The following is a 27,335-nucleotide window of genomic DNA, read 5'->3' on the forward strand; positions in this document are numbered from 1 at the left end:
GCACTGCCCCCTGGTTTGAATGGGATACCAAGGGTAAAAAACACAAAATTTCTGCAGATGTTGTAGTATCCCACATTCTGATAAAAGTAGAATGGGGGGGGGGGAAATAAATAAGAAGAAAGCTTCGAAGTGGAAGCACCCACAGTCAGGAAATGAATAGCTGAGTCTTCTTCCCTACCAATCCTGTAAAATTTTCCATGACCTGCCATAAGATGGACACATAGGAGTAAAATATTTGCTTTCAGCTCACTGTGCTTTGCTTCAGTAAATTAGCTGAACTGACATAAGGAATGATGTGGTCTTCATTCTTGTTTTAAAACATTCACCCCCCTCTCTCTAATTTTATTTTAAAATGTGTATTGTGATTGCATAAACATATGCAACATGGAGAACAACATGAAAGTACAAATAATTTAGGCGAGATAAAAAAGAATGGAGTCAGGTTACAACTTGAAAATTAATCAGATAGCAACTTAACCACCATTTACATATCTACACCAAAGCTATTGAGCTTTATTTTTTCTTTTTTAAAAACAAAAATGCAGAAAACCCACAAATGTGCTACCATTCGGAAATTTCCCCTGGACGTCAATTTCACCTTTGAAATCCCAGTAATGTCCAGGAAAATGCAGACGTACAGCAGTCCTACTATTTCAGATATTTGTCAGGAGGCAATCTTTCATTGTCCCTTATATTTGTAAAAGAAATTAATGTATGCTATGTGGCATCAAAGGATTCCTTTACTTTTTGTCTATGGATTAACCGAATCTAACTGGTTACTTTTTCTGATGTTGCCTTTATCCTGTATTCAAACTAGTCCATTGTTTCATTTCATTACAAGGAAACAGATACCTCATGTTTCTTTACGGCTAGGAGAAAACATTATTCATGAGTGTGATTTTTGGAAGGAAAGTAAGAGTGAAATCACAAAATGAACCACATTTGGTTCAAAGCTAGCGTGGTGATGTAAGGCGCATATTAAATCAAAAATAGATGTGCCCTGCCTGAATTTGAGGATGTTTTTAGATGTCACATTGGAAGAGAGAAATCAGCTTGGGCTGCAGCCATTTGTAGAATTTCAATGTGCCAATTTCCAAAGCTGACCAGAATTTTTATTCATATAAAGTTTCTATTACACAAATAATGAAAAGCAGATTTTTATTTCCCCTCTGGAAAAATGTACTGTTTGTGGCCTTGGATCTTATGTTTTGAATTAGAATTCCTCTAGTTTACTGTCGTCTAGTCTCTGCGCATCCCAGAAAATATAAAACCAAGATAAAAGACCAGATTTTTGTGTGTGCATGCGCGAATGCGCATGCGCTTAGACACACACACAAACAGAACTCTTTTATATGCTTCCCATTTTCAACAGCAAGCTGAATTAGGATTTAATTGTTTGCTGGAATACTTGGAAGGCTTTTTGCAGTGCAATATGTTATAGACAATAAAACATTTGACATTCCAAGGCACAGCTCTCTAGGAGTTATAAGAAGATATGTGATGAAATATTCATGGAATGGGTTGCCTGGATAAAAAACGTTGCCAAGCCAAATTGATAAAACAACAACAGCAGAGTGGACACTCAACTACCTCTGTGTTGATGTTCCTTTCTTATGAAAATGTAGCATTGGGATGAAAGGGTGAGCCTGATATAAGCATACTATATGCCAAGATACATAAAACACTCTGAGAAATCCTGTTATGCAATTGGAAATGACACGAGTGAGCCTTTCCAAGCTTCCATTGTGTATTCTCATTTACACCCTCAAACAAGGGAAAGTTTTCATCTCCTTTATTTTTATTTTGGCCAGTTTTCACGAGCTGCATCGTTTCTATCGCTTTTGCATATTCCCCTAGAAAATGAACACTTGTATTTAACACCGGTCTTGAAAGACCTACGGTACATTGGCTCCCAGTATGTTTCCGAGCACAATTCAAAGTGTTGGTGCTGACCTTTAAAGCCCTAAACGGCCTCGGCCAAGTATACCTGAAGGAGCACCTCCACCCCTATCGTTCTACCTGGACACTGAGGTCCAGCACCGAGGGCCTTCTGGCAGTTCCCTCATTGCGAGAAGTCAAGTTACAGGGAACCAGGCAGAGGGCCTTCTCGGTAGTGGCACCCGCCTTGTGGAACACCCTGCCACCAGATGTCAAAGAGAACAACAACTACCAGGCTTTTAGAAGACATCTGAAGGCAGCCCTGATTAGGGAAGCTTTTAATGTTTGATGGATTACTATATTTTAATATTTTGTTGGAAGCCGCCCAGAGTGGCTGGGGAAGCCCAGCCAGATGGGCGGGGTATAAATATATTATTATTATTATTATTATTATTATTATTATTATTATTATTATTATTATTATCATCATCATCATCATCATTTCTGAAATGCAGATCTTTTTTGTTTGTTTAATATTATATACACCTGCTGGTGTTTGCTGCAATAAGAGTGTGCGAGTTGGGGCACGGTGGGAAAAAAACAGAGGGCACAACTGGGACACAGGGAGCTACTATATGGACAACTGGAAAACTCCTACTGGTTTGGTGCCTACGTAGTATCTCTGAGCTCAATTTGACAGCTAGCACAGAGTCATAGCTCAACCCTATTCATGTTTATTCTACCGTAAGCCTTGCTGAGTTCAATAGGACTTAGGCCCAGGATTGCTTCATTTTGTTCAGGGGTCACCAACATGGCAACTGTGCGCCCACCAGTACCTTCTGTGAAAGGCTTTGTCCACCAACAACTCTTTGTTCTTCCTGCTCAGTTCCTGTTTACACTGGCTCAGCATTTCCTGGGACTGCTGGAGAATTGTGGGTGAGGCAGGTGCTTTGTGGAAGAGACTCATCTGGGACTCCTGACCGCATTTGAGATTGCTTTCTTACTTCTCTCGCCTCTCTATAAAGCTGGCATACCCTCCAACATTTCTCCGAAGAAAATAGGGACACCCTCTTCCATAATGATAATTTTACTATTTATGCCCCGCACATTTTACTGGGTTGCCCCAGCCACTATGGGCAGCTTCCAACATATATAAAAACATAATAAAACATTTTTAAAAACATCCATACACAGTGGTACCTCGGGTTACATACGCTTCAGGTTACATACGCTTCAGGTTACAGACTCCGCTAACCCAGAAATATTACCTCGGGTTAAGAACTTTGCTTCAGGATAAGAACAGAAATCGTGCTCTGGCGGTGCAGTGGCAGCAGGAGAATAAAGTGGTGCTTCAGGTTAAGAACAGTTTCAGGTTAAGAATGGACCTCCGGAACGAATTAAGTACTTAACCTGAGGTACCACTGTACAGGAGAAGTTTGAAGCATTAAAATCGAGATGTGGAAAATATGGAAACAATGAGAAGAGGCAGGACTGAGATTTGGAGATATGCTTCAAGGTCCAGACTTTGAGAAGCCCCAAAAATTAATATTTATAATTTGGATGATAAGTTGATCTTTTTTATTTCAGTTTTTTTATTTTTATTGCATTATGATTTGATATGCTAATTGGAAGGTTTTTATTGGAAAATTAACAAAAACGATTTAACAAAAAACCCGTCCATATACAGGATTGCCTTCAGACAGCTCAGGGGTCGGATAACTCCATACCCTTCAACATTTCTCCAATGAAAACAGGGACATCCTAAGGAAAAGTCCCTGGACATTACAGGATCAAATCAGAAACCAGGACAGCTTCTCTAATAGAGACACTTTGAGGGTCTGAGCTGGTACCTGGACAGGGCATGAGCCAAAGGGTTTTCCTCCTGCAGCTCTCAGCTAAAAGTGAGCAGTCCAAAGATAAGGTGGAGAGGACATTAACAGAGTGTCAGTCCAGACAGGATGCATATGGAAATAGAGGAGAGGAAGAGCCCAATGGCTCTAGTATGACAGCATGCCCCACTTCTGGAACACCCTCCTGGATAGCTAGCTACATGTTGCTTGGGAAATCACTGATCAATGGAAATTTACTTGTGCCCCCCCCCCCCCAGCTTTTGGTAGTGTTATGTACTGAGTTGAATAGGATCCAAAAGGCAGCAGTCTGATTGGTCCTAGAACAATGCAGCAGTATGATTGGTCCGCAGGAGCCACCCAATCCAGCTCCAGGTGGAAGTGAATCCACAACCTGATTGGCCTACAGGAGAACCCCAGAATTAGCCAATCACGTGTAGCCCATTGTGTAAATAATGTATATAAAGCAGATATTTTAGGGGAACTTTCATTCCTCACTACTATGAGCTGAATAAAGAGCATGAAATTCACACTCGACTCCGAGTATATTTCAGGAAGCTATGCTTAGACTGCTATTGAGCTTTGAGTCTGTTTTGATTCACAGTACTGATAAAGTGGTTTCGTTAATGATACAGTACTGTTGATGATACTGTACTGTTATCTTAATTGTATTCTGTGAGTGGCATAATTTATTTTGATGTAAATGGTTCTGAGGTCACTTCTGAGTCCTGGCAAAAAGTGGCATATAAGCACATTGAATAAAATACTGTAATAAATTGGACATGGGGTGCCAGGGCTGGACTCTTACCCTGCTCTCCATTCTGAACAGAAGAGAGAAACATCCCCTCACCATTTTGTGGCTCTGTCTCTCTTTATGCTCTTTCAGGCATGGCAGCCATTTTGTATTCTGCCATGCTGCTGCCATTTTGTGACTGGTGCCAAAAATTCCAAATACGGTCCAGGGGCCCCAAGAAATTGGCACCCCCCTTTTGTTGGTGTATACAAAGCTTATGCTCCTAACTCACATGAATGTACCTGATAATTTTTGGTCCTACTTATCCTCCATCATGGAACTCAAGGCGGCAGTCTCCTCGTATTCAAGCATGGACCAGACTTGGCTCTTTTGACTCAGCTTCACCAAGGTTGCCATGTCAGGTGGGGAGCTGCTTGTAGATTCTTTCCTGCCTGCTGTTCCATCTTAGTCAAACCACCCACAACCATGGCAGATTAAAACGAAACAAGCGACTGAGAACATTACCGACATGGGTAATTTAATATCGTTCTTACCACTAATAGCTTATACAGTCACTATACACATTCCATGGATGAAGCTAACTGCTTATTCAGTTTGACAGATGGCAAGAATATGTCTGGAGCATGTAAAAGCAGCAACAAGCTTTTCCGCAGCAATGGTAGATCCCTAACCGTGCTTAAACTCCTGTCGGAAAATGGCTTAAAGAGGCTCTGTAATGAGCATCACTCATGGTTTCCTTAAATTCTTGTGAGTTTAATGTGTCTTTCCCTCCTCCTTTTTCATTGTTCACTTATCCTTGGCATGGCCCTGTGTGTTTGTTGAGCCCATACCCTCCAACATTTCTCCGATGAAAATAGGGAGATGGTTGGATAGTGTTCTCGAAGCTACCAGCATGAGTTTGACCAAACTGCGGGAGGCAGTGGAAGACAGAAGTGCCTGGCGTGCTCTGGTCCATGGGGTCACGAAGAGTTGGACACGACTAAACAACAACAACATTCAAGAAGAAGAAGAAGAAGAATTTTATTTAAACCCTGTCAATCTGACTGAGTTGCCCCAGCCACTCTGGGGCAGCTTTCAACACACACACACCAACCAACCCCCCCACATTAAACATATTAAAATTTCCCTATACGGTGCTGCCTTCAAATGTCTTCTAAAGGTTGTATAGTTACTTATCTCCTTGGCTTGGGGGGAAGGTCACATAATTCAATAACCTCCAACATTTCTCTTATGAAGATAGGGGGGAAACAGGACATTCTGGGATCAAATCAGAAACTGGGACGGCTTCTATCAATCCGGGACTGTCACTGGAAAATAGGGACACTGTGAGCCTTCGGGAACTGAGAACTTCATTAGCTGCTTTAAGGGCTGGAGACTGGGGACCAGCTGCCTTAGCAGTCAGAATACAACCAACATTTGTTTAGACTATAGCATTTAAAGAGCATTTAAAGCACACGGCATCCCCCCAAAGAATCCTTGAAACTGTAGTTTGTTAAAGGTGGTAGGAATGGTAGCTTCCATGATTCTTTAGAAGTCATGTGTTTTAAATGTGCTTTAAATGTATGGTGTGTACACAGCCTTTGTTCCTGCTAAGAAGCATTTCACGTTCAAAGAAGCCTGGTGATTTATGTTGCAGTGTTTGGTACAGACATAAGCTGATGCAGAGAAACCATTCAAGAAAGCTTATGGAGATCTTGATTTATTAACTTCTGTAGAATAATAACAGAAACCATCGGTGTTGCAATTATATCACTAACAGTGCAATAATAATTAGAATACTTATGTATTTCTAAATACTTAGAACAGATCCATCAAAACCAATAGATTTAAGTCAAATAGCCCTACTCTAAGTAGATGTTTGGATATGTCACCCAAATATTATATATATGTCTTGTCTCCAGAACTCTCTGCTCCAAAGGAAGACAAATCATGGAATCCTACCTGAAATTTCTGTTCAGGGGTAGAAGTGGGGAGACCATTATGATTATGCTAGCAATGGGATTAAGTTTTATTGGAGAGAAACTGTGAACTGGTGAGACTGAGTCAAAAAGGAGGTTACAGCAGCAACTACCCAGGCAAAAGAAGCTTTCATGTGAACAGTAAATCAAGGCCTCGTAGCACCATAACCAACAGTGGTGGCAGTAAAACCAATAGCAAAGAATAACATAAGAAAGTAAGAACATACGAACAGCTAGATGCCGATAAGAAGGCTGAGTGATTGTTTTTGGTGCCCCTCCGATTGATGGAGACACATTCCCATGCCAATTCTGAGGTCCTGTCTCTTGTTTTGCTCTTTTGGGTGTGGCAGCCATTTTGTACTCCTGCAGCCATTTTGTGCTGAGTGCAAGTGGAGGACCTGAAAGATGGTGGCAGAACAGCCATCATGGTCAGTAGGCTTCACATCAACTGATGCTATGCTTGAAGTCTTAACATGAGAATCAAGAGCCCTTCTATAAGGATCCAAGGCTGGCCAAATGAGAGCGTAATAATATCAATAAAAACCATAACTGTGGTTTGTAGCCAATGTAGCGCTAGGTTAAAGTCACTTGGCACTACTGCATACTTGTTGCACCGGTGGAACATTGTTGTGTAAGGGGAAACCCAAGTACATTACTCAAGATTATTGTGCAACAGATTGGCACAACAAGAACCAACTGTTGCACCAGTTTCTGCTAGTGCAACTGTTACGCTGGATTCCTTTGCTGCAGAACCTTTAAACTCTGCCATCCACATTAGCATAGAAAGGTTGATGCCCACAATGAAATGATGGAAGAGGGCCAGGGAAAGCTACAGACTTGGCTTTCACATTGCACAAGAAGAATTATGATAGGAACAAAGAATTCGAAGGAGAGCTAATCCTGTCTCCAGCAGGATTGGGAGCAAACATCCAGTCAGTTTCATTTCCCTCCATAGGTGGGGAGTGGGGAAGAGGGAACTTAGGAAACTGACCCCAAACAACAAATTTTATCAATTTTATGAGATGGAAGAGGTGAAAGATTATTCTTGGTTGGTTGGCTCTTGGGAAATGGCTGCTTGAGTTACCATGCTTTGTACAGTGGTACCTCGGGTTAAGAACTTAATTCGTTCCAGAGGTCTGTTCTTAACCTGAAACTGTTCTTAACCTGCAGCACCACTTTAGCTAATGGGGCCTCCTGCTGCCGCCACACCACTGGAGCACGATTTCTGTTCTCATCCTGAAGCAAAGTTCTTAACCCGAGGTACTATTTCTGGGTTAGCGGAGTCTGTAAGCTGAAGCATATGTAACACGAGGTACCACTGTATACATTAAAAAATTTCTATTCCACTTTTTCATATAAAATTTCAAGGCAGCTCTTTTCTACTGAATTGCTTCATGATGATATTTCCTAGTGAGCTGAATTCTCTCTAGAACCGGGATGGGTGAATCTCAAGATGTTGTTGGACTACAACTCCCATCAGCCCCAGCCAGCATGACCAATGGTCAAGGGATAATGTGTGTTGTAGTCCAACAAGATCTGGAGGGCCAGAGGTACCCCATCCCTAGCACAGAATATACTTTTTCAGCTTGGTAGCCAAGACCCACCTGCCTGGGTGGTGGCTGCAGCATTTTGGAAATATACAGTAATGTGGTTAGCCAGAAAGAAACAGAGCTGAATTCTGCAGCTCACCTATAGTCAGCATAGCTCTGGAATTACAGAGCTCAGGCTGAAACTTTCTTTAAAATGCAGACAGGTAAAGCCAGGCTTCCTCAACCTAGGCCCTCCAGATGTTTTGAGACTACAATTCCCATCATCCCTGACCACTGGTCCTGCTATCTAGGGATCATGGGAGTTGTAAGCCAAAAACATCTTGAGGGCTGAGGTTGAGGATGCCTGGGTAAAGCATTTTTCAAGCGCATATCTGGAAGATTTGTAAGTTTGGGACAGGACTGGGTCAAAAATAGAAATCCTAGTTCCACCTGTTGCAATAGCTCCAATAAAAAGGCAATTGCTGTAGGTGAATCAGGGACAATTCTTTCCTGCCCAGAATGGAGCAAGAATGGTGAGTGTGAGACAGACTTTCTCTGCCTTTGAGATTTGTCTAAACTCAGCTGGTTGGGGATGGCGGGGGGAGAGAAAGTACATCTTGTCTGTATCTCTCTGACCGGCTGCTGTGATGGTTTTGTGAAATTATGGTGGGGTGGGGCACGTACCTGTCTCAGTAAATCCTGGGATCTGTAGCTTACCCTCCACAGCGCTACAATTCCCAGCAGCTTTAACAAGCTACAGTTTCCAGGATTCTTTAGGTGGGGACATGTGCTTTAAATATATGGTGCCTTAATGCAGAGGTAACCTTTATAATGGTCAAGAAGACAGGAAAAGAGTCCCTTGCTGCCTTACCCAGTTGAGGCAGTTGTGGTCAGTAGGGCATGGGTGTGGCTAGGCCTCTCCAGGTTCAGACCTGCAGCATGAGGATGGAGGAAGGGAAGGCTGGCTGTGAGTAGGTTAGGCCCTAGGCTGCTAGGTGGAAAGAGTAGGATTGGTAGGTTAAAGAGACTGGTAGGCAGATAATTGCCTTCCCGCAACTCTGCATCCCGCAAGTAAATTTCCGCAGACTTTTAATGACTACTGTGAAGTTTGTGCATCACTGTAAGCAGTTGCACCACACATATCTGGTTGTGAGGTTCTGCACAGCATGAATGCACATAGGTTGCACTGATTGCCAGAAATGTATTCTATCAGCACAGGTTTGCCTGCTAGATGGCTCCATCACTTATTTGGTGATGTTGGTCCTTAAGTGGCATAGAAGAGACCACATAGAAGAGACCACAAGGGCTATTGAGTCCAACCCCCTGCCAAGCAGGAAACACCATCAGAGCACTCCTGACATATGGCTGTCAAGCTTCTGCTTAAAGACCTCCAAAGAAGGAGACTCCACCACACTCCTTGGCAGCAAATTCCACTGTCGAACAGCTCTTACTGTCAGGAAGTTCTTCCTAATGTTTAGGTGGAATCTTCTTTCTTGTAGTTTGGATCCATTGCTCTGTGTCCGCTTCTCTGGAGCAGCAGAAAACAACCTTTCTCCCTCCTCTATGTGACATCCTTTTATATATTTGAACATGGCTATCATATCACCCCTTAGCCTCCTCTTCTCCAGGCTAAACATGCCCAGCTCCCTTAGCCGTTCCTCATAAGGCATCGTTTCCAGGCCTTTGACCATTTTGGTTGCCCTCCTCTGGACACGTTCCAGTTTGTCAGTGTCCTTCTTGAACTGTGGTGCCCAGAACTGGACACAGTACTCCAGGTGAGGTCTGACCAGGGCAGAATACAGTGGCACTATTACTTCCCTTGATCTAGATGGCAACTATGAACATTCTCATACAAAGGAACGTGACTGGCTAGTTCAAAAAGAGAATCCTCCATTAGCTTATAATCCTTCCTAGATCCAGGACCCCAGGAATTAGAAGAGACTCACCCAGGCACCATGCAGGCTAAGTCCCCGTTCCTCCCCCTGCCCCCAATGCACAACAGTATAGCAGAATATTTCTGTGTGTGCATACTGAGGTTCAGTAGCAAGGAATGAAGGTGTCCGATCTGGCTGGAGGTGTGCATATCTGATGGGAATCAGTAGGTAGATTGGGGAGGATCATCAAGCACAGGCATGTTAAGAGTGCGAGTATATAATCAAAATACTTGCCCACAGATTTCTTGCTCTAGAAGTCATTTTAACTTCTATAAAGTAGCTTGCAGTACCTTTTATCATCAGCTGGGGTACCAACTGTTTACCTTCCTGGAGAGGGATAGAAATCTGTACTCTAGATTCTAGAAACATCCTTGCTGGATTATTGCCCTTGAAGACTGCCCAGAAACTGTCGCTGGTTGAAAATGTGACAGCAGCAGGACTGTTCACTGGCATTTAATGCTGCAAACATACTATGCCAGGAGGTTCACCAGTTATCAGTCTGCATCCAGGCCTGATTATAGTTACTGACTTTTAAATCCTTGAGATCAGGGTACCCAAAGGACTACCTTCTCCAATGAGTCTACCTTGTTATGCTATATATAGGGTACCAATTGGAGAATGGGTACCACCACTGAAAATAACCCAACAGTGGAACTCCCTCCCAGCAGCCTTTGTTATTTAATGAGTGTCTGGCAAAGTTTGTCCTGCACTTGAGTTTTTAATGGCCTTTCATTGCTTTTATGATTCTGGTATTCCCCCTTGAATTAGATCTGTGTTTTCTTTGCTGCTTTTTTTCATTGTCTTAATTTCAGAGGTGTTTATTTGTTTGTAAAGAAGAAAATACCTAGCAGTCTGGAGGCTTTGACAATAGGATATAAATCTTGAAAACAGAACAACAGATCCTTCCATTTTGGTGCAAGTTTAGTAGCGAGTCGAGTTGTTTTACTGGATGAGATTTTGTATCCTGTTTCCTGTGGCAAGCAGGGCATGAAAGCGACAGACTCCCTTTGCCACCCACAACATTTAGTATATGGTGCCTTTGGAACATAGTTCCACCTTTTCTCTTGTGAAAGTGTAGGACCCTCTTCCGGTCATTCCTGCACGTTTATTCTGAAGCAGGCCCCAGGCTCCGTTCGGCACAGCTTGCTTCCTAGCCTGACTTAAACCACCCTGACTTAGAGCATCTGTGAAGCGCATCTGGTGGCTGCGGATTCCAAGACTGCTCAGTTGGTAGAGCAAGACACTCTTGACCTCAAGATCTTGGGTTTGAGGCCCACGATGGGCAAAAAGATTCCTGCATGGCAGGGGTTTGGACTAGATGACCCTCGAGGTCCCTTCCAACCAGAGGTGTACCTAGGCTCCTTTGCATTCTTGGCAAGGAGCTGTATCAGCACTCGCTCTGTCCCTTGCGCCAAAATACTGACCACCTGGAGCAGTCCGGGAAGTGGTGCCAACTTGAATAAAATATTGGGGGTGTGTGCAGGTAATTGATCACACACATCATCTGAACAACAATGACCATCAAGTGGGAGGGGCAGCCCCCTCAAATATTTTTTGGGGGGTCTGAATGGACCCCAGTCCCTGGGAGTTGACTCCTATGCGCCTGGGTACTGGTGGGCTTCTAGCCACTCCAAACAGGGCACTGTGGCTGCACCGGGCGTTGCGCCACATGGGGTGCCCCGACAACACTGTAGGACGGACCACGAGAGTCTGGGGGTGCCAAATTTTAGGGCGTTGTTGAAATTTTGAGTGCCCAAAGCTGGTCACTGCTCCAAGCCAGAGCAGAGGGGTGCGATTTCTGCGCACCCCCCTGGACCGGCACCTTTGCTGGGGGCCAACCCCTAGGTATGTTCCAGGGGTGTCAACTTGAATATTTTGGGGGGGGGTAGGGTGGAAAGTAAGCGCCACCTCACATATGACACTATCTGAATGGGAATTCCCCTCGAATATTTTATTGGGTGAGGGGAGCGTCGAAGCCCCCTTGGCTCCTATGATAAGTTGACGACGACTCTGGACACTTATAATGGGGTGATGGAACCGGCGTGAGGCGACCAGGCGGAAGATGGTTCCGCCGAGGGCGCCCATGGCCGTGTGTGCGCTGCTGTATCATGTGCGGCATGAGGGGCCGAGAGGTGTAAACCGCCACCAGGGAGGAGGAGGGCCTTGTTGCCCTCCCTCTCTCTCTCTCTCTCTCTCTGCCGAGTGTGTGTTTGGGAGAGCGGGGGAAGGCCAAAGAGGGCGCGTCGCTGGCGGCGCTACGGCCTGCTGCTGTGAGGAAGGAGAGGCGGCGGGAGGAGGAGGAGCAGGTGCCCATGCCGGCTTGCGAAAGTGCCTCCTTCCCTCTCGCAGGCGGGCTGCGGGTGCCGACGCTGCCGCGGGGCGGCGACAAGCCCCCCCCCCCGCCATTTGCCCGCCAACGGCGGCAGCGGCGTTGTGTGTGCCTGACCTCTCCCGGCAGGGGAGCAGCTTAGGCTGGCGGAGAGGCTTCCCCTTCCTCGCCCCCGCCTCACAGTGGCTCCTGCCGCCGCCGCCGCTCTGAGGCGACGCAGTGCAGAGGTGCGGGCAGGTTGCTCCGGCCCGAGCCGCGGCTTCTCCTCCTCCTCCTCCTCCCGCTTGGAGGGCGCGGGAGCCTCTTTCCTCCTCCCCGCGACGCCCCACGGAGACTCCCCCCACCTCCGCCGCGTCCCCGCGCGTGGGGCCGCCGCTGCCCTTCCCTTCCCGCGGCGCCCCACCCCCGGCCATGACCACGGCGGTGGCGGCGGCGGAGACGACGGCGTCGCAGCAGCAGCAGCGGCGGCTCCTGGTCTTCTCCGCGTCGCCCCCCTCTCCGCCTTCTCCTTCTCCTCCGCCGCGCCGCCTCTTCCTCTCCCCCAAGTGCTGCTGCCCCCGGCGGCTGCCGCCGGGCTCCAGGAAAGTAGCTTGATGAGTGTCCAAAGTAGCAGTGGAAGTTTGGAGGGGCCGCCATCTTGGTCCCGGCTCTCCTCCACGTCCCCACCGAGCCTGCAGGGCTGCTCCGCGGCGGCGGCAGCGGCGGCAGCAGCAGCAGCGGCGACGGCAGCGGCCGTGGCGGCCTCAGCGGCGGCGGCGGCCTCCCTGCTCCGCAGCGGCGCGGCGCTCAAGGAAGGTAAACAGCGAGAGACCGGGCAGGGGGAAGGTGCTTCTCGGGGCCTCTCCTCGGCCGCCGGGGGGTGGAGAGGGGAGGAAGGAGGAAGATGACGGGCTCGGCGGCGGCGGCGGTGGGGGAAACGGGCCCTTGGGGAGGGAGGGGCACGGCCGTGTCAGTAGCGGCGGCGGTGGCAGCAGCAGCAGCCGCCTCAGCAGCAGCCGCCTGAGGCCAGTCCCAGGCTTTGCGGGGCCGAGTGCGCGGCGAGGGCAAAGGGAGAAGAGACGAGGCGAGACATGTCTTCCTTCTCTTCTGCATCCGACGGAGGAAGAAGGTCTGGGCGCCCCTTATCTCTTTCTCTCGACACCCCCCTCCCCAAATTACTCCCAAAGTCGGGGGGGCGGCTGAAACCTTTACTCCCCCAGCCTTCTCGCACAAACTCAAGCCTCCCAACCCTTAATCTGTTTTATTTATTCGAGGCACCCCCCCTCTTACCCCAAAAAATGTCGCCTTGAATTCCTCCCACCCCCGCCGCCGTTTACAGTAGCTGCTGCTGGGAGGGGAGGGAGGTGGATGTTCATAATGTTTTCCTAGTTCCACGGCGAATCGATCTCTTTTTAACATCGATCTCTTTTCTCCTCTTTGTTTTTAGATGGCTTATTTTTTAAATTTTATAGATGAAAATATTTCGTAGGTTTCCTTTCCTCGGGAGATGGTTAATTCTTTCCTTCCTATTGTAAAGTGGGGTTTTATGACTGGGAAGGAAGAGAAGCGGGTGCTCCTTTTATATATCTATCTGTAGATCTATATATAAAAATATACATATGTAATTTCCTGGCTTTTCCTGGTTGGTTATGATGATGAACGTGGCTGTTTTGCTTAAAATGAAGAAGAAGGAGGAAAAAAGGGTCGAGTCGCTTTTGGCATCATGGAGGTAGGATGGTGGAAAAGAGACAAAGATCGAGGCACTTATTTGATACAAGAAAGACACTTTCTTCAGCCATTGGCTTCCGACAAAAGTGACGGAGACACGTTAAAAGCCAGTACAGAATGACTGCAACTTTCTCCTTTTCCTCCATCGCATCTTGGATGGTTCCCCCCTTCCCTCCCCCTTTCTCCCACCCCTCTTGTATTAGAACGACAGTGAGAGAGAGCAGGGTGTTGTGGGTGTTTTGCAGAGAATATCTGTATGAAGGTTATGTGCAAACAAGTCTTTTTTATTGTTTGTCCTTTCCTACCCCCCCCTTGTTCCTTGCATTAAACTATGTAGCCACAAGATGTAGCAATTATACAGTTTATGAAATGATTAAAGCTCTCTTATTTTACTCGAAATTATGGTTAGCGAGGGAGAGAGGGGAACTTTCATACAACATATGGTATTCTGGAAGAATGAATATTGCATATTCATGATTTTTGAAATGCGATTGCTCTTTGACTATAGTGCTTATCTCAGGGTATTGAATGGCTCTTGCCTTTTGTTTTCATTGTGGGGGGAGGCTTGGGTTCCCCTCCCCCTTTCCTTAAGCACTTGCTAGGCAGCATTAACTTTCCATATGAAAAATGTTAAGATTTTTGAGAAATTAGATGCTGCCAATCTAGAAGACACTTCACATGTCAGGAATATTATTATCAGCAAACATTCTTAAGAATTTCATTTTAAAATGCTTAAGAGCCGTGGAAATATATAGTGGAAATGTTTGCTCTCTTTCTCCATTCCAGTACTCAGACTTGCATCACTCGTTGCCACTTTTGCACACGTTCCTAGATAGGAAGCTGACAATAGGAAGCTCAGATTGGCATGAAAACCAATACCTGAAATGGTTGGATATACAGCATATGTGGTAGGCATTTTGGTGCTGGCCGTTACTTTGGGAAACTTAAGCTCAAGGGAGAAGAGACAAAGTTTTATATGTGAACCAAGTTTATTAAGCTACTTGCTTTCAGATATCGTTTAACACCAGTAGTGTGTACTACCTATTTTTAAAAAAATACTAGGTCAGTATTTTTAGACTTATGTTGTAAAAATCTGATTGGAAGTTTTTGTTAAAGCTGCTTCAAATACATGAGTAGAAAAAATACTCTTTTCTGGCTGCATGTGCCTACTTCTCACTGTTAGAGGTTATATAGCAGCTAAAGTCCAGTATACACTCTTAGGTTGGGTAGAACAGATTGTCATTTATTTGCTGTGCTGAGGTGTCAGTCTGTGGTTTGTTAATTCAGCTTACAAGGCCACCAAGGAATGCAATTGGTTTAATACCATTTTAGAAAGCAAATTGGTATTTGATTTTTTAACTCAATGGGAAGCAAGATGGTATTCAGTAAAACTGAGAATCTGTATGTCACATGAAAAGTTTAATCCAGCTTCCCACAACCTTCAGCACTTGTTATAAAACTGTATGTTCTCTTGTTGTATTTGTTTTGGCTGTCTGATTTTATGTTGTAACCTCTAAAACAGAGCACTTCCAAAGAGAGAACTTTTTGCTTTACTGTATGAGTGCATGTGTAAATGTAGTACTTTCTGGATGTATAGTAGGGATGTAGGATCTCAAATTTTCTGCTTTCACTTTTAAAGCACCTGAAAAAATGTAAAGTTATGGCAAAACATGGACAAAGGCTCAGAATCTTAATATATGTGCAGATTTCTGATTTGCTAAGCCAGTGTTTCGTTTGAAGTGTTTGTCATCTTAATCTAGACAGTTGTCATTCATTGAAGGGCACTAGTTCAGCCTCGTTTGGAAGATGCAAACCCCTGAGAAATATTTTCATGTGTTTCTCAACAGAAGACTATCTTCTTGAAAATGAAATACTTAATAAGGAACAGAGTTAAAGATTTCCTAGTAATTGAAACTGAATTTGAAGCCTTCACATTATCAAAAGGACTGTCATTGTCTGAATTACGTGACTCCATTGTTGAATAATCTCTGAGTATGTACAACCACTGCTCAAGATGGAGTTGATTGTTGTGTAATCATGATAAAGGCAGAATAACAAAGTTCATCGTTTAGAATCTACTCTGAGTTGTCTGAAATAGATAAACTTTGTGCATCTTGTTTAACACGCATTTTGATTAATACAGATTTTAGCAGTATAGTTGGTGCCCACCTTGTATAAAAATCCTATGCATGTTTAATCGGAATTAAGTCCCAATAGTTTCAGTGGGACTTCATGTTGCAATCGTAATACAAACTTACCTGAGAGTGTCCAGTAGCTGCAAAACACTGTAAGAACTGCTATGTGTCTTACACTGGAAGTGACATCACAAGATAAGAACAGTAAGTCCCCTAGTAAGCAATAGAACATGATGTAAACAAATATGAAAAATAATTCTAGCTTGCTGAAGTTCAATTTTTAATGTATGTCTTTTGGTGCTGAGTAAGACTTCTAGCTCTATGCTTGGTGTAAGCAGACAGTGGCTAGAAATGTGTTTTACTGTTCTGAGACTTCCAAAAAATTCTTAGTACCTTGTGATGCAACTGCATGTTACTTGCTTAATTTTCAGGTAAACCTTGGCTATTTATTTCCATGTTATACCCATGGAAGATGCTTATGTTCATTTACAGTAGTGTTTATATTTTTGTTTGGATCGCTGCAGTAAGCTGTAGTCTTTTAAGGCTACAATCCTAAGCACACATACTATGGAGCAAGACCCACTGAATACACAGGATTCAACTTCTGAGTAAACATGCCTAGGTTTGCACTGTAAGCGTGATATGTTATCCACTGGTACTTTTTTGTTGTTGCTCAGTCTTAATGATTTCGTTGCTGTTGAAGACAGTGCTAATATTTCTTTATTGTATGTGGTATATCCTCTGTCTTGGTGACAAATATATTCCCACTTTCTTGAGAAATGATACCAGTTCTCAAACCTGATCATAATTGGTATCTGAGTATCAAGGTTCTCTTTAATCCCTGCAAGCAAGACTTGGGCTGGGGTGAGAGAATGCAATAGTACCTGACTTGAAGATACCATTGCTCTAGCGCAGAGATTCTCAAAACTATGTCCATCAGATCCATTCAGGTATTCCATGGGAAGGTTGTAGAACAGTAAAAAATATCCACATTTGATCTCTCCCCCCCACCCCACCCCCTGGACTTGAGATCAAGGCCATTCTGACTTGGGCCCAATTTTCAAAGGGGCAAAAATGTCCCCCGTCAAATGTTTTTGTAATGCAACTGGTTTTGACAATGATGCTGGTATAGAAGGAAAAAAGTTTTCCCTTCATATTCATTGTGTTAAACCATGGTTGTTAAAATATGTGTGTGCTTTGATTAGTAGAATATTAATGGTATCCTGAGACCCCTGCCAATTTTTGAGTGATCTGTGGAGGAAAAAAGTTTGAGAACTGCTGTTCCAGAGGTATTGGCCCCCTGCCTTTCTATCTGCAAGCTGTTAAACTGCTAAGACTTAGTGGTGGTAGAAGCATGTCCCCTCTCAGAATTTAATTGGTGCTTCATGTTTGGGCCATGAACTTAATTCATTGCATGGGCCGCTATTGCTCGTGTCAAAACAATAGCTTACAAAAAGGTTATCTTTGGGATAAGGTGGGCTTGTGAATAAAACTCACATTGACAGAGAGGCTTAGTTTTCTAACAAGTAGATAATATGTGTTTAATAACTACTTCAGGCTCTTCTTGCATAACTGTTCCAAAATACTTTCTTACGCCAATGATGGAAATGAAATGGGTTCTAGAGTATGTGCATAAAAATACCCTATTAAAACCGAGGTGACCATTACCTTGAGGTAACTTGAATGGGGAAATAAACAAATCCTCTAGAAGTATTTTTGGATTTGTGTAGGAAGTACCCAAATTGTCCTTTTTTTAATTAAAAAAAAAAGAATGAGGTGAGTTTTCCCTCTGACAATGATGCTCAAGTTTCCAGAGGAAGGTCAAGCAATTTATTTTTGATTAGGTTCTAAGCAGCTGCTTTCTGCACTTAAATTAACTGCAAGAACTTGACTTTCACATTTTAATTGAAGTCTGGAAGAATTATCTGATTCATACAAATCCAAAGCTCTTCTGTGTGATAGCCTCTCTTTATTTTATTTTGAAAACTCTTGAGGCCTCAGCTGTTCCTGGAAAAGCTATACACCTTGAAAGCTATATTACTGTTTCTTTACTGAAATTCCAAATGTTAAAGTTGTCTGACTTACGGTAATCAAGAAGTCTGACCTTTCCAATTCACCAAACTAAAGTGAATTGTAGCTGGCCATGTTTACTTATCAAAACTTAGTTTGATGTAGGTCATATGTTAGTTTGCCTCCCTAGGTTTCAGCAATGCCAAACTCAGAAATGGCCTCTCCATTACAGATGCTAGTTGTTGTTGGCATCTATAGTTCTCAGGAGGCAATGGAAGTGAAGTCAAAGCATTGGAAATGGGATGAAGTCAAATTGTTGGCAAGTTGCAGTGTCTGCTTTGGCTGTAGAGACTGATATGGGAGAGCCATGTTTTGATGCAGCTGGGGCAGATGAAAGCATCCAGTTGTGCTGCTGCAGACGCACCATGGTGTTTCTTCTCTCTGCACTTTTCCTAGTGGTCATTCCTCATCTGGCCAATACAATGGATATACGACCTGTCAGTCTCCAGGCACTGTGGTTGTCTGCAAGAGATGTTGCTACCTGTCACCTTACAGATACTAACTCACATTGCAAAACCCTTTAGGAATTCAGTTAGGAATTATTGTCCAGCAAACTAAAACTAATGTTAAAGAAAGTATTAGTCATCTATAGTTGTTAATGCAGGCTATACCACCTGAGTATCGTTGCTGTGATAATATGCTACTCAAAATGCAGCCTATTATATGTATTGTACTTAGTAAATATAATAAATAATAATAATAATAATAATAAATAATAATAATTGCTTATACTCCACCCATCTGGCCAGGCCTGCCCAGCCAACAGCCAAAAAAACACAACAAAACATTAATAACTTCCCTAAACAGGGCTGCCTTCAGATGTCTTCTAAAAGTCAGATAGTTGTTTATTTCCTTGACATTTACCGGGCGCCACTACCGAGAAGGCCCTCTTCCTGGTTCTCTGTAACTTGGCTTCTCGCATTGAGGGAACCACCAGAAGGCCCTTGGAGCTGGACCTCAGTGTCCAGGCTGAATGATGGGGTTGGAGACACTACTTCAAGTATACTGGGCCGAGGCCGTTTAGAGCTTTAAAGGTCAGCACCAACACTTTCCTTGGAAACGTACTGGAAAGTGGCCCAGTTTAGATGTCTTGGGCTTTAAGAACGTGCTTTATTATGTGCTCAGATTCCCTTCTGCAGTTTCTGGTAATTATAGTTTGATATCATAACTAGAACAGAACTCACTACTCGGAAAGGATTCTCATGTTGGTTTGGAGGCAAGTTATTGAGTGCAGAACCAAAGTTTCCCTGATTTGGATAGCTACTGCAGGCTGCACCTGACTTAGGTAGCGTGGCATGGAAGTGGAGGAAGCCAGTGTGAAATCAAAGTATGTTTCCCAACCATGGTTGTGATGTAATGTCTGAACTGAGTCAGTGGACTGGTTTGTATGTACCGTTAGGCCATGCCTAATAAAATGTGAGCTGTTCCCAAATCAAAACAAACCATGGCTTGTACCGTAAAAGCTGGGTTGGTTTTCCAGCTGCTTTTGTCTTGTGCTTTTGTAGCTTGATAATCATGTGGGTATGGTCAACCCTTATCCTAGAAAACTTTTTTTAAAATGACATTGGAAGTTACAAGGGGTAGAGAACTATCCCATAAAACTGGCAATTTAGTATAACATTGAAAAGGGTTGTATTACACTGGAACTCACATAATAGTGTAATGGAATATTTTCTATCCCAAGCCAATTCAAATGTGTATTGATGTGGTAAAATGTTACAAAACAAAGCCATGCTGTGTCAAGAGGACACTTATTTGCCTCCCCTGGATAGTGTTCGCTTGAACAGCAGCATGGGCATATCTATCTATTTTATCGCATCCAATTGGGAGGGGTAGTCAATGCCACTAAAAATGGAATGAGGATTCAAATTGACTTTAACAGATTAGAGGTCTGGGCCCAAACTACCAAAATGAATTTCAATAGGGACAAATGTAAGATTCTGCACTTAGGCAGGAAGAACCAGCTGCACAAATATAAGAAGGGGACACCTGGCTTGCCGGTATTGTATGTAAAAAGGAGCTAGGAGTCTTAGTAGGCCACAGGCTTAACTTGAATCAACAGTGTGATGCAGCAGCAAAAAAAGCTAATGCTATTCTAGGCTGCCTCAGCAGAAGTATAGGTGTTCTGATCAAGGAGATAAGAGCTATTTGACAGTGGAACAGACTTCCTCGGAAGGTGGTGGATTTGCCTTGCTTGGAGGTTTTTTAGGTAGAGGTTGGATAGCCATGTCATGGATGCTTTAGTTGAGATTCCTGCATAGCAAGGGGTTGGGCTAGGTAACCCCCAGGTTCCCTTCCAACTTTACAATTCTATGATTCTGTTATATCCTTTGAGGGAAAGGTGTGATTAATAATAAAAATGAATATAACTATGCCTGTGTCTCATTGAAACACTACCTATTTACTTAATGGTTCTCTATAGTGGTGCCCAACCACTGTAACTAAATTTTGAGGCCTTGCCCAGTGATTCATTGCTTCCTTTATTCCCACTCCCTTTCGCAGGTGAGGTGGGGACTCTGTCTCTCAGTCAATCTCTGTCTGGCTCTTTTAATGAATCTGTAATTGACTTGTTGAAGATTTTGCAGGCTGATAAGAGATTTATGTAGGTTATGGTAGCTGCATCTGCACATCACAATAAAGCATGGTGCCAGGCCTATCATGGTTTTATTATGAATGGGCGGCCTGCAGATTGTTGCTGCCTGATTGTTCTAGTTTCATTCCTTCCCTGGTGCAAGTGGGAGAAACAGGACATAATTCACCGAACGAACCCTGTCGGGAGGGCTTCTGCTTGTGCTTTCCACCTTCTCCCCCTCATGGACCCCCATGTAGCCCCTCAAACTGGCACTAGAGGGATCAGGAGAACCTCACAAACAGCACATGGGGGGGGGGGGGAGAGATTGCTCTATTTGGCAAGCTGATAAGTGTTGGATTCCACCCAAAGTCTGGAAGCAACAATTAAACTCTGCTTCCTGTTAATATCCAGACATCATGGTTGGTTGCTTCCTAACAAGCCCATGGTTGATAACCAGCCTTGAAATCATGGTCTGTAGATTTGGAAATTATGACTTGTTAGGAAGCAGCAAACCATGTCAATGCAGAAACCATAGTTTATTGCAGTAAGAAAGCAGAGCTATTGTCATAGGAAAAATAAAAGTGTGTTAAATATTGATTATTGTATATATAGAGTGTAGAATCATAGAATCTTAGAGCTGGATGGGACCCAAGGGTCATCTAGTCCAACCCTCTGCAATGCAGGAATCTTAGCTAAAGCCATCCAACCTCTGCTTAAAAACCTCCAAGGAAGGAGAGTCCACAACCTCTCGTGGGAGTCTGTTCCACTTCAGAACAGCTCTTACTGTCAGAAAGTTTTTCCGAAAGTTTAGCCGGAATCTGCTTTCTTGTAACCTGAACCGTCTAAAATATGATTATTGGTTACAGAAACTAAGTAGCATTAGATATGTGGCTTGATAAGTTTGAAGCCTGAGAGCTGTTTTTATTGCTAGTGTATTGAAGTGATTGGGAAGAAATGCACTGTAATTCTCTGTATGAATTAAATTTCAATTTCAAGTGTGCTTGAATAATTTTCTGCTGTTCTCTAGTACTGTGACTTATAAGAATTACATAGTTCAACAGCTACATACCAAATACAATGTTTATTGTCCATTGATGTCTGTTGCGATGAGTTATACTGCTGGTGTGTGCCTTTAACTGTTGAGTTGTAATAATCTTTGCTGGACTGCCACATGTGTGATCCAAAGTAGTTTGAAATGTGAAAAAATTAGAACCAATAAAATGTTCCTGATACTACTTTGGCTAGTGTCTTTGTACCATTTGCATGCATAATACAGCATACTGGTGACTTCTTTTTCCCCTCTGTGACAAATGTCCACCCAGCCATTCATTTAAAACTTACTGTATGCTAGACATTGACATAGTCAGTGTAAACTACCGGTAATTCACACTAAGTCACAGAATTATTGAAAGATGTCTGAAGGAACCAGTTTCAAAAAGTTCCCTAAATATGTATTTAAGAGTGACTAATTTCTTCATGTACTGTGATTCATCTAATTTTTTGTTTAAAATCACAATTACATGTTTGTTCCTAGTGTTAAGTTGTATAAAGGTTACTGTAACTTGAATGCATCTTCTGTTTTTCTTACTTAGTAACATATTAAGATTTGTCATAATATAGAACAATAGCAGAAATGAAAAGGGGTTATAAATAAAATGACTAAAAAACTACATTTTGAAATTAATATATTGGCTTACATCCTAATTATTTGATCCATGAGTAGGAAAATAATGCTTTTAAAGAAATTTTCAACAAAACATTGGTACCATTGGACCTTTGGGGGTTAAACATGATGACCAGGAATAAAATGCATGTTCATATCATATCAACATCTCAGTTAACATTTCAGTCCATTACTTTGGAAAATGTTGGAACTGAAGATTCTGCTATCTCCTTGTAACACAGTTTCTTTGGGATGCATTCTGTTTGGTTATCTCAACACTCTAAATATAGTTAAATGAATACTACCCTTTTCAGCAGTTAAGCTCTTTTGCAATGTATAGATTAGTTTGTATCACTTGCAGTTTGGATTAATATAGATCAAGTGATACATAACTGATCAAACTAAAATTTCTCACTTTTATTTGGTATTGGGTGCTGCTTTACTGAAGCTTCATTTTTTCTTTTCAACAACATGTGACCACTGCTTCTTGGAAATTTCATTTTCTAGCTGAAGAAACCATTTTGCAAAGTTTTGGAGAAATGGTTCCAACCCATTCTAGAATTTGTTGAAAGCAGTTATTGCACATTTTGGTTAACACAGAGTTGAGTCCAATAGCTAGACACTTCTGCTGACCGAAGGAGATGATGGGTGGCGAGAGAGGGAGAGGTGGCTTTTGCTGATGTCTCTTACAGCTCCTAAAAATCTGCTCCAGACTCGCAGGCATGTCCAGAGTTTGTTTCGGGGGCCTTATCTGGTCCACCAGTCAATTCAATCTGGCCCCCGTGGCAGTATATGTTCTGGGGTAAAATCCTTAAAGAAGCTCAACAACTTCGGTTGGCCCTCACTTATGTTTACATTATCATATCTGGCCCTCTTTGAAAAAAGTTTGGGCACCCTTGCGAGGGTTGGCAGACCCTCCAGAACAAGGTGTGAGGTGGCACAAGGGGCTGCAGGGGGAAGGGAGAACTGGTAAAAGCAACCCGCCCCCCTTTCTTCTACCAGGAACGTTTGCTGGATCTGATTGACTTCCACAAATGGAAGGAGCTTTTCTCTTCACAGAACACCAGGTCTGGATCCAACCCATTGTATAGAGATTCTGGTAGTTCTGGGCTGGTTAGTGACTTTAGCTGTTGGTATTACATTTGTTTACATTTGATTCACATCTTTCAGGTTTGTTAAAATCAAGGAAATGCCTAACCTTTTAATGTGGATGGGTGGGCAGGTACAGGGAGGTAGCTAATCATACAGTTGTGACCATGATTGCTGTTGGGATGTGAGTTTGTCATCTGTGGTCAGTTAACCACAGCATGACTACTACTCCCACACTGACCAATTCATTTACAAGGATATGAAATTCTGTTTGACATCTTTTTAAATGGTTCATGGGAATTAAATCCTTGCATCCTCCTGAATGGCACTGGGATGGAAAAGTTGATTATATTGAATAGTGCCTACTGGTTTTGTAAACTTCAGAAAATGATGCATATGATGATGCCAGGTATATATTGGTGCTTTTGAATGTGTTCAAGTGTAGTGTGACATACTGATCAGTTTTGAGTTTAGTTTCAATTTTAAATGCTAGAATGGAGTTGTTATAATCAAGGTTGTTGTTGTTTAGTCGTTTAGTCATGCCCAACTCTTCGTGACCCCATGGACCAGAGCACGCCAGGCACTCCTGTCCTCCACTGCCTCCCGCAGTTTGGTCAGACTCATGTTTGTAGCTTCGAGAACACTGTCCAACCATCTCGTCCTCTGTCGTCCCCTTCTCCTTGTGCCCTCCATCTTTCCCAACGTCAGGGTCTTTTCCAGGGAGTCTTCTCTTCTCATGAGGTGGCCAAAGTATTGGAGCCTCAGCTTCACGATCTGTTCTTCCAGTGAGCACTCAGGGCTGATTTCCTTCAGAATGGATAGGTTTCATCTTCTTGCAGTCTCCTCCAGCACCATAATTCAAAAGCATTAATTCTTCGGTGATCAGCCTTCTTGATGGTCCAGCTCTCACTTCCATACATCACTACTGGGAAAACCATGGCTTTAACTATACAGACCTTTGTTGGCAAGGTGGTGTCTCTGCTTTTTAGGATGCTGTCTAGGTTTGTCATCGCCTTTCTCCCAAGGAGCAGGCGTCTTTTAATTTCGTGACTGCTGTCACCATCTGCAGTTATAATCAAGGTACTTCTTGATTATTGAAAATAATTTGTATACTTTGTTGTTCAAAATGGTATTGGTTAGAAATAAGAGAAAAGGCTTTTAGCAAGTAGAAAGAACTCGCATCCAGAATTCTTTCTTAAGTAATCTGTTACTCTTCCACTTCTGACAAATTGAGTTCTACATAACTCAAAGGCTTGCATATTCTTATACAATAGAAACCATCAGTTTTCAAATATATATAAAAAATGAAATTAATGTGGCAGCAATTGTTCCTATTCCCTGGAGAGAGAACCCAGTATAAAATTCCTGAATTAGAATGTGTTTTTTTAATGTTACACTGTGAAATTTCGTCTCCCTAGGAAAGTGTAGCTTCTACAGAAAATTGTTGTCTCTAATTATTGTTATATTACTGAATTATGGTTATTCAGTATCGGTATAATCAGGAGTGTTTGGATTCTGGTTTTGAGTTGTGTTCTACATAGCACTCTAACAGACCTAATGCTGTATCTTGTAATTGACTGATTTTGGTATCATTTTGTGTAAAATATATTTTTATTTCTCTTTACTTGGTTTTCAGTCACTTGATGGAAGTACTCTTTGACCCTTGGAAGCTTATGCCCAATTAAGTTTAATTTAATAATACTATTTAGTTAAACATTACTATTAGCTATTTAGTTTTGATTCTGCAATTTAAATTTGTGTGTGTTTCTGTGCTCCCCAGATTATTTAGTAAGCCTGGTTCTAACTACTCAAATATTTGGTGCATCTTGAAAGAGTCAAAGGATATGACTGTCATAAAAGAACATTGTGATGTCAGCACATTAAAGTCTATTGCCCAATGTATATTTCAGTGAAGGGAATTCATCATCATTGTGATAGTTGTCTACAGGTATGCTGTTCTATTGTGCTGTTAAGTTTTTCTAAAATGCAAATTCTGTTAGACTAATACACATGCTAAATGCCATCAAAGTGAGGTTAGTGTACAACATTTTTGAAGTTTTATATGTTCATTTCTCAAGCTTGAAAAAGTCTAGTTCTATCGTATACTTCTGGGCCATATTGAAGTTAAACACGTTGACTGGTATTTTAAATGCTGTTTATGTAGTACCAGATGTGGACATGCTTTATAAAGCAACACATTTAAAATAGGCCCTTGTCTTGAAGCTTACAATATGAATGAAGCAACAGGAAGATGGGGATAAGGGTAACAGAATAGGAATAAGAATTCTTACTTTAAAACATTAGTTAGATTCTACCTGAAATACCAGAACATTGTTACTCAATTCAGATGTAATATCAAACTGTGTTTTGTCCAGGAGTGCCGGCATGTGGGATCCCTCTTCCACTCTTGCAAGCTGGTTGCACCATAAATTGTTTTCCCTTCTTCCCTGGCTGTTCTTTGCATTGTGTATGCAAACTGGATTTGGGAGGCTAGAAGTATGTAAAGTTTGCCAGTTTGGACATCATAGAAAAACGATGCTTAGTGAAAACTGAAGCAAGGGAAGGAATAATTGTATCTCTGGGGGTACTCTGGACCATGGTTGTACAATGTGTCTCATGTAATCAGGTGTTTGCAGCAAGTCTGCAGCAAGCCAGGGCCAGTTTGTGAAATCTATTGGTTCTCCTCTTGTGTATGCATGCAGGTGTCTCATATAATCTGTACTGATTATATGGGAATCTCTGTTCTTGATTATTCTTGACATTATTACGGACGTTTTAAATAAGGAGTTGAAAATCCGAAAAGTATCAGTGTGGTTCTCAAATTTGTGCTTTAAAAAAATAAGGTTTTAAAAGGATTTGGGGTGGATAGGTCACTAGAATATTATGAAAAGCTTATGATGTGCATTTTTTTGTACGCTTTCTTAAAAAAAGCATATAATTTTTTTGAGGTGAATCAAAATGTGGGTATAATATGGAATTAGTATGTTGGAAATGTAGACTTTGCATTGCTGGCTATATTAGCTGCCTTGGAATGTATTGAGGCTTTCTGTAAGCTGAGCTTGGCTTAAGAATCCAAAAGTTATACTGTAGTTGGTGGCATCAATCAACAATCATTCATAAGTAAAGGGGGTTTTGCATATAAAATTTGTCAATCATCTAAAAAGATAAGTGCAAAAGAATAATACAGAATTTATAAATGTGACCACAGGTGGCATGCAAGAAGGTGTGCAACTGTGTTGAGCTGTAACCTGATTGTTGTCTCATTTTAAACTTTTCTAGGAGGCAGAGCTGTTCAGGAGTTTTGTAAGCTCCCTTGAATGCCATTTTGGCAGAAAGGCAGGTGATAAAATAAAGTACAAATGATAAAATATCAGAGTTTCTATGCATAGTAGAAGGTGCCTGAACTCAGCTCTTGCTCTACTTCTTGTTACATATTTGCAGAACAAATGTCTCAAACCAGGAACACATTAAAGAACACAATTTGCTTTAAAATAAAAAATAAAAAAATTTTTTGGCTTCAGATATCTCTTTTGGAGAATGATAAATTATTATTAGTGTCTTACCACCCAGTTTCGAATCTTTCGTACCTGGGTAAGGTACCGTAATCGAGAAAGCGGTTGCTGAATAGCTTGGTAGGTTTCTGGAAGAAACATCGGCTCTGGATCCATTCCAGTCTGGCTTTCACCCTGGTTACGGGACCGAGACAGCTCTGGTCGCCCTAACAGATGCTCTCTGTAGACAACTGCACCTAGGCGGGTTGGGACTGCTGATTCTTTTAGACTTGTCAGCAGCCTTCGACATGGTTGATCACAATCTTTTGGACCACCGCCTTGCCGACGTGGGGATTCAGGGCATAGTCCAACAATGGCT

At 42.7% G+C, this 27,335-nt stretch overlaps 1 protein-coding gene across 3 annotated transcripts in view; it reads left to right on the forward strand.

Annotated features, from left to right (window-relative positions):
* The first annotated feature begins 12,197 nt into the window (after positions 1-12,197).
* The window catches only part of TLK1 (tousled like kinase 1), a 65,166-nt gene continuing 50,028 nt past the window's right edge, over positions 12,198-27,335 (forward strand). Inside the window, exon 1 of one of the 3 annotated variants that reach the window (XM_083707460.1) lies at positions 12,198-13,024. In XM_083707460.1, the coding sequence (XP_083563586.1) occupies positions 12,823-13,024 (202 nt within the window). In that variant the 5' untranslated portion in view covers positions 12,198-12,822. The other 2 variants (XM_083707461.1, XM_083707463.1) reach the window with 2 other exon arrangements.

This window comes from Podarcis gaigeae (genome assembly GCF_964106915.1).
Source record: "Podarcis gaigeae genome assembly, chromosome: 1".
NCBI lineage: Eukaryota > Metazoa > Chordata > Lepidosauria > Squamata > Lacertidae > Podarcis > Podarcis gaigeae.